Consider the following 11,409-nt stretch of genomic DNA (forward strand, 5'->3'; position numbering starts at 1 on the left):
TTGAATAAACTAACTAAGTACATTGTTATGATGAGCAAGAGTGCCTCTTCCAAAATTGTGAATTTCATGGCCCCAGGGTCAGGGGTTCTGGTGTTAGGGCGGGGCTCTATTGATATAGTGAAAATGCATTAATTCCTTGAAAAGCCCCTGAGTATTAAGCTGATAAACAATATGATGAGGAATGGTGCCTCTTCCAAAATTGTGAATTTCATGGCCCCAGGGTCAGGGTTTCTGGGTTAGGGCGGGGCTCTATTGATATAGTGAAAATGCATTAATTCTTTGAAAATCTTTTTCTCTGCTCTTGTGTATTAAATAAACTAACTAAGTACATTGTTATGATGAGCAAGAGTGCCTCTTTCAAAATTGTGAATTTTAAGGCCCCAGGGTCAGGAGTTCTGGTGTTTTGGCGGGGCTCTATTGATTATACAGTGAAAATGCATTAATTCTTTGAAAATCTTCTCTGTTCCTGGGTATTAAATAAAGTAACTAAGTAAATTGTTATGATGAGCAAGAGTGCTTCTTTCAAAATTGTGAATTTTATGGCCCCAGGGTCAGGGGTTAAGGCTGGGCTCTATTGGTTATATCGTGAAAATGCATTTATTCTTTAAAAATCATTTTCTCTGCTTCAGGGTATTAAATAAACAACGTAAAGTACATAGTAATGATGAGCAAGAAAGGCACCTCAACCAAATTTGTGAATTTTTATGTCCCCTGAGTCAGGGGTTTTGCCATTTGCTTTAGGGTGGGGGGACTTTTGATTATGTAGTGAAAATACATTTATTCTTTGAAAATCTTTTCCTTTGCTGCAGGGTATTAAATTATGCCAATGATCTAAGTATATATATTTTTTTTTTGATGAAAGAAGGTGCATCTAGCAAAACCATTAATTTCATACCCCCTGGGTCAGGGGTATAGAGGGGGTGGGGTTACATAGTCTGAAAATAAATTAATGCTTTGAAATCTGCTTTTTGGTATAAATCAACCATTTATGATGAAATAAAATTTATGATAAAATTTCCAAAATTTTGAAATAAATGGCCCCAGGGTTAGTGGTTTCTTTGGGGAGAGGTGCATAACTGGTTATAAAGTGAAAGTGTATTTTCTTGTTTTGTTACTCTGATCTACGTCTGGGTATTAAATAACTAGAGTAAGCATGGTAAGTGTATAATTATGATAAGCAATAGTGCCTTTTTCAAAATTATGAATTTCATGGCCTCTGGTTTAAAACACGAAATAAATTCAATTGTCAAAAGTTGTTACATGATCCTCAAGTGACCTATAAGGCCCGTGGGCCTCTTGTTATAAACCCGACTTTGTCGTGCACAGTTGTGCGTAGCTGCAGATTTGTAGCTCTCCGAAGAAATATACTGATAGACCGGAGAGCTACAGTGCCACCCATTGAAAAAACTGTATATTTATTGCGCACAAAAAGTGCGCTCAATTCTTGATTAATTCTTCCAAATTCTTACCTCAATTGCAAATAGGGAAGATTTCAAAAAATCCCTTTCTCCTCTATCAAGTATTCTCGCAGTTGACATCTGAACGAAGCATATCGATCGGACCGAATTATCTTTTAAACCAAAATGGTTGTATAAATAAGCGAAATGTTCCATTATTACAATATCAGAGTCAGGAGGACTATCAAGGGACTCCGACCCTCAGCCAGGAAGGACAACTCTTTAATTTATAATTTAATTCAAAAAGTCTTTAAATGAAGCTTGAAAAATTAAATCTTTTCATGCAACAATTTTCATTATATGCCTCTCAATGTGCTTTATACTCACACATTTTTATTAAAAAAAATTAAAGTACAGCGTGAAGCTACAGAAAATTATGCATTACTAGTACTTTATGAAAGCTGCAGTTTGACAAGGATTTTTACTGTTTAAATATGCTATTGTTTCATTACAATAGGATACTAATCATACTAATGATTTCCTCTTTCCATTGATGATTTACTTATAGGATGTTAAAGGAACGGTTGCAGATCTGTTTTAATCAGTTCCCTCCAAAAAGTATTCACCGTGTGGATCTTTACTCCTGTTTCCACCTTCTTGACAAATCAAATATCCTAAGCATACGAAACTTCGTAACATAACTTAATTTACACGTGAACACTTCTTAATGCAACACAAGTACAAAATGCGACCAATGTTACAGATGACAAGAAGTTTGTGAGCGGAGAGTCATTGGAAACCTGTGACGGATTAGTTTTGGGCGGATCGAAAGGAATAAGTTTATAGGATGCTAGAGACAGAATATCATTTAGGAAGGAACTGTTCTTACGAACAAATACGGGAGGTAATCCAACGGGAGCATTCACAGTTAATGTCCCTGGATTCACGTCAGTTTTATTCCACAAATAAATCCATTTATCGTTTGGAAGATAGACACTTTGTTTTTGAACATTAGGTTGAATCACTGGAGCCACTAAGATGTCTGGACCGAACATATATTGATATTTAAGATCGTATGTTTTCACATCATTTGGATACATGAGAAATAATGGTCTTTGGACGGCTACACCGGAACTGACGTACTCATCCATTGAGGCAGATGTGTAGTTGGAAAGGGCATTGTGCATGTCAACAAGACGTTTAAACAGGCGGAGAATTATGTCTGAACTATACATCTGGACGTTGTACTTTGGCTGGTTGCCTGACAATTAAAATTCGTTATTTTTTCAAATTAAAATTAGCTTTGCTAATGATGCATCACAAAAATAGAAATGGTACTTTTATCATTTTCTTTTATCTATTGTATACGATTCGTATATGATGGAATCGGCATTAAATTCCAATCAATTAAACGATAATATATCACATACAATAATAGACCTATAATTGTCTGCAAAAGGTTCTAAAACTAAAAAAAAACTAGTATTCAAAGTAGGAATAGTGAACCTTCGTGTGTCCTCATCACAGGCGAGAAGACGGCCATTTCTGCAGACCTCAGAAGCAGCTCCGCAGATCGCCTCAATCCCAACGCCCCGAAGGTGGTGTACAGACCAATGTCCATATGGGTCATACCAATGCCACATAACCCAGAGGACAGAGCCGAGGGAATAACAGAGGGAAGGCCGTCTCCTGTACTCCAGTCAACATTCTGGTCTCCAACCCACATCAGAGTAGTGTAGTTAGAAGTACCTAGATAATTTTAAAAAGATTTAGTATGTATAGAAAGCTTTATGACAAATGGAGATAACGAACAGAAATGAAGCTCAGAAGTCCACAATACAAAATGAGAACAAAGTAAGCATTGACCTTCAAAAACATAAGAGATGGAGCGAAGGTGGTGTTGCTATATCAGCCAAAATACTGAAAATTATTGCAGAAGGCACTGCACTATTCGGACGATAGTTATGTCTTTATGAATCTATATTTGCATTTACCAGTGTGTCCAGCTCTCATCCAGAACACTACTTCTCCTTCTTTTCCAGATTCCTGGACAGCTTCACGGTTTAATTTGGCCCAAAGGACAGGCCACTGGTTGTGGAATATTTCACCTGAACCTCCCTTCAGTTTCGCATCAACAGGAAGGTATTCGCCAAAGTCGGCCATCCAGCCGCCTATACCGAGCTCTATTATGTTTTTCTTGATAACGCCTAAAAAAGTCAGTCAAACGGAAATCTACTTTATCATGCACACACAGTAGTTGATATGACAATAAAGAAAAATCTATTAAACAAAGTCTTTTTGTGTGATATCATACCTGTTTTTGCTCATTTGAAAAATATATTTATCGTCAAAATTTACAATTATAAGAATCATTTATTTATTAAACTAAAAATTGCAAAAAAGTAAATATTTATATAAGAAGGAAAACAATCCCCATTCCGTTTAAAGAGATAGTATAACATTTTTTTATCAAGTTAAATTGTGATTTATACTGTAAATCACTTTTTATTCGCGGGAACTTTATTTTCGCGTAATTACGCGAGACAATGTGCTTCCGAAAATATGATTCTCGCGTATATTAGTATTCCTATGGATTATATAAAGCAATCACCACAATTCGTGAAAATTTTGTCTCGCTCATAAAGAGGCAATGACTATCTCGCGAAAATAAAGTGTCGCGAAAATTTAGTGATGTACAGTAGATACATATCACTTACCTTTATACCAGGTGTATGCGTCAGGGTTTGTCAAATCCACAATCCCACAGAAAAATTCTCCAAAATTAAACAAATAAGTATGATCCGTCTTGTTCTTTACAAGGTAGCTTTTGCTCTCAGCTTCCTTGAAAAGCGGACCTTGGTTGTTAAGATTTGGATTCACGTAAACTGTTATACGCACACCGTCTTTTTTCAGCTCTTTGATCGTTTCATCCAAACCTGTAATTTTCATGTATTTAAATGTACACGTCTCGCTTAAAAGCATTTGAGATATATTGAGATTTGTACTTCGATTATTAAATATGCAACGAAGAGCCATTTAGCAACAAATTAAGGAGAGACCCAGTATGATTTCTTTTCAATTAAATACGATTGTGGTCTTTATGCAGTGTTTTGAATATATATGTACCTGGATATCTTGTCGCATTCCATTTCCAGTTCCAGAAAACTCTTTGACCGAACGATGTTTTGATAATACCTGACCAATCTTGAATCCACAATCCACGAACCTTCACCCCTTGAGCCTTTGCTTGTTGGTACCTTTCCATCATCTGTATGTCAAAAAGGTATATTCCTAATATCCTAATATCGCTGACTTATAGTTATATTTGATTTATAGTTTTGAAATGCCCTGAAGACAAAAAATAAAGCTGTAGAGTAAGAGAAAAGTCGTTTTGTTTAAGTCATATAGAAACTTACAGTTTTTGTGCCTCCTTGTACACCCATGATAATTCCATCATATATCCAAGTAGGTAATTTAGGCATCCGACCAAACACTGAGGAAAGACTTCCAACCAAAGGTTTAAAAGAGGATGACGATTTGAAGTAAATGTCTCCAAAATCTCCATTGATGAAGACTTCGTGAGATGTTGGGACACTGAAGTCAAACACCATGTATCTGGTGGACGTGAAGTGGAAGTAATACTTTCGGGAGGTAATAAAGGTGGGCTGAGGAAAGTAAGTGGTGGCAAAGTTCCCTCCACCGCCGGACTGAAGGTCAGCAAAGAAGGTGGTGTTGGTGCTTTTGTCTCGCCCTACACCTGACGATATAAAACAGGATGAAATAACGAAAATGTTGTTTATTGTTTTGGGCATTAAAAAAATTATTTTCCGTAAAAAGATGACGATTAATTTTATTTCTGGCGCAAAATTGATAAAAGTTTAATGTTTGAAATATACATCTGTCAAAAATTCAACATGTAAAACTGGTGCATCGTTTGACCTATCACTCTACATAGCTAAAACATATATACTAATAAGTTCATTCTGACACATGTATTGATTGGAAAGTGGGTTATCTTAAATATGATTTAGTTCAGTGTATGAACCGTAAACCGAGAACATGTTAACACGAACTTGTTAAAGTTAAGTACACATTAATGTTTGTTGATTGAGATAGAAGATTTAGTTAATCATCTTATAGCTATCTCATAAACTCCCAAATTATAGATGACAAAAATAACACCGACATTAAATTGATTCAGCCAAAATTAATTTTATTTTATGTAATATCAGTCTAAAGAGCATACGTAAAGAGAAAGGAAATGTGCATATTTCCCTAAAATTTCCAATGAATACGTATTTATGGCTTTCGCTTATTTTTCCATAATAAGGAAGAAGGCAAGATTCATCACGTTTTTGTCTTAAAATCATCTATTTCAAATACATGTTCATTCAAATTCTTCATAAAAATAAAAGTCCAATTGTGGTCAGGTAACGTTTGAAAAGCCACTTGATCAAATAAATTTACCTTGTTCTCTTGTCCATATTGGGTATGTCTGGTCGTCTGCTCTGAGAACAGTGAACAGTTCTAAGGAGTTGTAGGTCCTCTCCCTGAGATTAAGGTGAGTAAACTGCTCCCCTCCTCCGTAAATCTTGTCCGTCGGAGAGGCAGCTAGTACGACCCAGCTGTGAGTGTAATTCTGACCAGTGTTTTTGAACGATACAACCGCATCCTGGTTAAGCTTGGTCTCAAACGTTACTTGAACCTGAATGTTAAACCATATAGGGTTTATCACAACAAAAATACAATAAAATCAGAAGTTTGGGTGAACTATACTTTTCTTTGAAATGATACACATGTAATACTTTTGCCACAATGGTAAGGATCCAGAAGGGCATAATGTAGACATATGTATATATATATATCATCATATTTAAGAAGCACAATCAATTCTTAAATAAGATGTTATGATTATTTTTACAGAATAAATTCCTCCATCTGTGAAGTTGTAGACGTCGGAGGTGGTAGTGTTTTCTATTTTGGCGAAGCGTCTTAAAGCTATCCTTTCCTTTATGTAGTTTCTAACATGAAAATTTCCCAGTGCTTCCAAAAATATAGTTTTTCCTTGTCCAACGTAAAATGAAGGAGACAGCAACGTATGATTTAAAACCTGGAAAAGAGAATTTTGAAAGTTGAGAGATATTTTATATGTAAAAACCAATAAAACTTTGATCTCTTACATTACAAAATTAATCTACAATTCACAATTCTTTAACCAGGGAATTGTTAATGTAAGACGATATAAAATTAAACTGTTTTTTTAATGGGTTTTTTTTCTTCTTTTATTTAACAGGACCGGAAAAACCTTGAAAAAAGTAATGAAGTTATTTTTTTAATATATGAGTCAATATCCAATTTAAATTTTCTTTTACAAGTTAAAAATCAATAGACTATAATAATATTATCACTACACCTATTTATTCACAGCAGATGATATATGATAAATCAGATTTCCTTAACCTTGAGATAAAATTCACAATTACAAGTTTACCTATATTTAAGTCCGATTGACTTAAATTGGCCGTCCACGTTTGTTTGTTTTGCTCTTCAGAACAGATGCTGTTAAGTGCTTAGTCGGAAACCTAGTCGGTGTCTTCCCACTTAGCCAAAATTCTCAAATTGATACAGGTGACTGGTTTTGGCTAAGTGGGAATGGTGTACAGGTAAGGGCAGGGAGAGAACAAAAGAAATTAATTACAAGTGACCTATAGTCTGTTTTAGAATGCCCAGTGCTATGAATTATTTTAAATTCTTTATTTATTATATTTGTTTCTTGTTAAAATTAATTAAATTGTCTTTTTGTAATTCTTGATGACATTTTTTTTTTAAATTTTTAAAAAAATATTTTTTCAATTCTAATTTTGTTTTTTTAATTTTTTTTTATTCTAAGAAGAAACCTCCCCTGCCATTCTCCAGGAAATCCACCTGTACTTGCACGTTCGCCGTACTTAATAAAGTGATGTATAGTATCTGTTTTGTTTTTTTTTCTTCATTAGAATTAGAAAAAAAGAGAGCATTTAATGAATGATAATTGCTTTAATCCTAGGATTTCAAACGGAATTAATGTCAATTATTTCCTTTCTGGATACATTAATTACATCAAATATTAAGTAGATACCAACTTAGGCAAAACATCACAGGGCACTTTTGTTTATTTAATCACTAACTGCATTTTGTTTATTTATCTCTGGTTTGATAATTATCAACAATTTTTTTCTGTAAAAACTTTATACAAAATATACAAAATATAATCTATGATAGAGGAATTGCTAAATTAACTATTTCTTAAATATTTCTATATAGATTTTTATCTATTCATTAACTTTTTTTTTTTTATTAATGTATAACTAATTCCTTTTTTTCTTTTTTAATTTCTTTCTTCACCATTTTTATTTAATATCTATTTTTTTTTTAAAAACTTTTTTATTCATTTATTGAATTATTTTTTTGATTTATTTATTTATTTATATTTTTATTTTTTATTTATTTATATTTTTTTTATTTATTTTTTATTTATTATTTATATAAATATATAATTTATTTAATATTTACTTATTTATTTTATTATATTTATTTAAATTTTTGTTCATATATTTATAAGTAAATAGGTAAATGTATACATCTCCGGTGAAAATTACAGGTAGGCCTAATCAGTCTAAAACAGACTATACACAGGTGACCACTCAGGTGTGAAAATAACAATTTTGGCTAGGTGGGAATAGGAATTTCAGAATTTTGGCTAAGTGGGAATAAACCGCTTAGTCAGAGGATTTGTTCAACATTTCTCAATTTCTTTAATTTTACTTATCTCTGAGTGATTGTTTCCCAGTAACTCTGGACTATTTTGTTTAATGATGAGCATATCTTTACGTATGAAAAGGGGTCTCAAAAGCCAAAGTCTCATAGTATGAAATATTAAAACAAACCTCTGAGGTGTTCCTATATACATGTATACTTTAATTTAGCAAATTATAGTTAATAATTACGTATTTTAGAATTGTATGGAAATCATCCCAGATTGCCAATAATATTTAAAATCTGCTTCTGAAATACAAAACATACATTGATTTTTTTTTAAAACTCATTTTCTCACCGTGATTCCGTTAATCACCACCTGCAGTGATCCGCCACTCTCTGTAATGGTGTACTGTTTAGCAGCAGACGACTCCGACGTCACAAACAGAAGCACACATAAAAAGTCCAGACCTGAAAAGGATCAGTAGAAAATAAACAATACCTGGTGATATCAACCATCGTGTATTGACAAGACTTTAAAAGGAAGTAAAGAGGTGGGTCCCCTGAAAACAATTAAAACATTTAAAATTTGTATTAATTTAGAAATTGCACCTTAAAATAAAAGGAGAGATTTATTTATTAGCAATAACATTTTTCCGTAAATTATATCAATATACAAGAAGGAGAAAATTCGTTTTACGTACCCAAAGGACGGGCCATGGCTAGTGACTGGTTTGTCAATGGACCAAAGTTACCTTCTGATATAATCAGCGTTATCAATGATATACTCAAGACTCCAGTATTGACTTTCTTTGATTATTTTGTGTTACTTATCATTGTTTATATACAGACATGAATAATGTTTTATTTATTGTATCATGGATTTATTTGGGAAATTACTCTTAGCTTTTATTTCTTCAAAGGACATACTTTTATTTTATAGGTTACCTTTTTGAACACGGCTTCTTTGCTATATTAAAAACAAGGTTTGTTTAACATTGATTTGCGGAAAAAAATATTTGTATAAATTATATTTGCATTATAATAATATAATTTGCAAATTAAACATTAATGCAAGAACACAAAGAAGTATGGTTTTATATAAAGATTTCACTAAATCTTCGATTACGGGGGCATAAAAATGAATTAATACAAAATAGGAATTTTTACATTAGGACACTAGTGCTTTCATGAAGGATATGGAGATAAAGAACAGTATTCAATATCAAAGTCCATAAAACATTACAAAACAGGAGCAGAACAAACACGGACCTAAAAAAAACATCAGAGGTCGGATCAGGTGCCATGGGGGAGTGAGAATCCACTGCCGACTGGTCACACCCGCCGTGTGCACCTTGTCATGATACCACATTTGTGTATATACTTTGTATGCATAGTGACAAGACCATGGTAAGGACCAAAGAACTGACAAAATGATGGCTTTAAACGAGACTTCTATTAAATATTCTTGTTTTAGCAATTTGTCTGTCAGTAATTTACCTCGGTTAGAAATTGTTCACACATATAGGGCTTGCTAATGCGTATCGAATCAACTGGCAGATATGAATCCTGTATGCAGGCGATGAAGTTATTTTGCTGCGTAATTAAGGTCAAGATCTAGTAAATCACTTTAGAATTAACTTTTCAGTGCTAAATCCATTATGACGTCATAATCACTTTCAGCTTTCTTTTTCCCATACTTTACTGCTCTAATAGATTTATGTAGAAAATAAAGTATTTTCATGGAATTCAATTCAAAATCACATGAAAAGTAGTCCCGATACCTATCTTAAATTTGACATTATTTTAGAATAGAGACTTAGAACATACAAATAACCGTTTTCTGAAAAACTGTAGGCAATCTGGATACATTTTCTTTGTCTGATATGGAAAAAACTACCATTTTCAATACTGGTTTTCTTAATTTTTCATTGAAAATGACAGTTTAAAATATGGTTTTTCATCTTTTTTTTCCCTACAAATTATGCCCCGAAACACCTATTTTGACCAAGCTAATGTTATAAAGCATCATCAAAGGAATTTATTTCTCAAATTTGAAAAATCTGTAGGCACCTTCCATTTACTAGATCTTAAGATAAGATAAGATAAGATGTTTATTTGGTACTTACAGGCCTTTGCCCACTGTACATATATAGGCATCATGTACATATGTGAAATAAACATTTAATACAAAGTGCATCGCAGGAAGAAAACAAAAACAAAGAGAAAAAAAGAATTATACTAAGTTGTGTTACCAAAGTTCATTTGAGATCATAAGGTTAACATTTCTTGTCTCATGGACAAACCTTTCTTTATGAAAACAGCTGTACTTTTGAGAACATTTTTGTCTTTGCTATTAAAAAGCTGATCAATACAAACTGATACATCTTTTGTTTGTGATGGACAATATTGAGACAAAAAATTTCTTCTCAAATCTCCCAACATCGGACAATAAAAAAGAAAGTGTAATTCATTTTCAATTTGTCTCAGGTTACATAGTTGACAAAGTCTATCTACACAGTCAATGCCTTCAAATCTACCCTCTTCAATACGTAGTTTGTGTAAGGAACACCTAAAAGAAGCTAATACCTGTTTTAGGGGGTAGCTTAGAGAGGAGAGGTAGCTCTCACATGCAAGCTGTTTTTTAAACATAGTATAGAACGCACATTTTGGTGAGTCTGTTAATTGTGTATTCCAGTTTTGTAGGGCGCAATCTCGCATCCTTTGTTTTAATTCCGAGAGAAAGGCCTTTGGATATCCAGGTCCACCACTTAGCCAGACATCCCCGAAGCCGTAATGATTTAAAACTGATTTCAATTTAGAAACCCAGTTTGGTGTTAAACGATTACTGCACGAATCCAAATTGCAAAGCATCTGAAAACACTGCCTTGGATATCTCGAAGTTTCCATTTCTTGTAGTTTTAACCAGTATTTCACTGGTTTCATCATGTACGTCACACACAATGGAAGTCTTCCACATTCTCCTCTTGCCATTATATTAGTAGCTCTTCTGTTTATTCCCAATATCCACTTGCAGAAGTCGTTCTGTACAGCTTCAATCTCTTCAATGACATCTGTTCCCCAGACTTCTGCCCCGTATGTTAGGATCGGAACAATAATACTGTCAAAGAGTTTGAAACACACACTAGGTTCACGATTATTCAAATTTTTCAAGGTGTGCTTCAATATATTTAACGCTTTTCGTGCCTGTAGTGCTAGCGACTTGCAGCATTGGGACCATTTCAGCCTACAAGAGAATGTGATACCAAGATACTTG

At 33.5% G+C, this 11,409-nt stretch overlaps 1 protein-coding gene across 1 annotated transcript; it reads right to left on the minus strand.

Moving 5' to 3' along the window:
• Nucleotides 1-1,790: 1,790 nt before the first annotated feature.
• Nucleotides 1,791-8,955, minus strand: LOC134249650 (sulfoquinovosidase-like). Its single transcript, XM_062731980.1, has 10 exons — nt 8,837-8,955; nt 8,491-8,603; nt 6,319-6,507; nt 5,865-6,102; nt 4,814-5,154; nt 4,524-4,665; nt 4,115-4,333; nt 3,392-3,604; nt 2,904-3,146; nt 1,791-2,658 (listed from the first exon to the last, which is right to left on the minus strand). The coding sequence occupies exons 1-10, from the start codon at nt 8,850-8,852 to the stop codon at nt 2,105-2,107; spliced, it is 2,268 nt and encodes a 755-aa protein (XP_062587964.1). The 5' UTR covers nt 8,853-8,955; the 3' UTR covers nt 1,791-2,104.
• Between the last annotated feature and the right edge of the window lie 2,454 nt (nt 8,956-11,409).

Source organism: Saccostrea cucullata, unplaced genomic scaffold (genome assembly GCF_032062105.1).
Source record: "Saccostrea cucullata isolate Sc308-1 unplaced genomic scaffold, CSIRO_AGI_Scuc_v1 ctg1896, whole genome shotgun sequence".
Taxonomy (NCBI): Eukaryota; Metazoa; Mollusca; class Bivalvia; order Ostreida; family Ostreidae; genus Saccostrea; species Saccostrea cuccullata.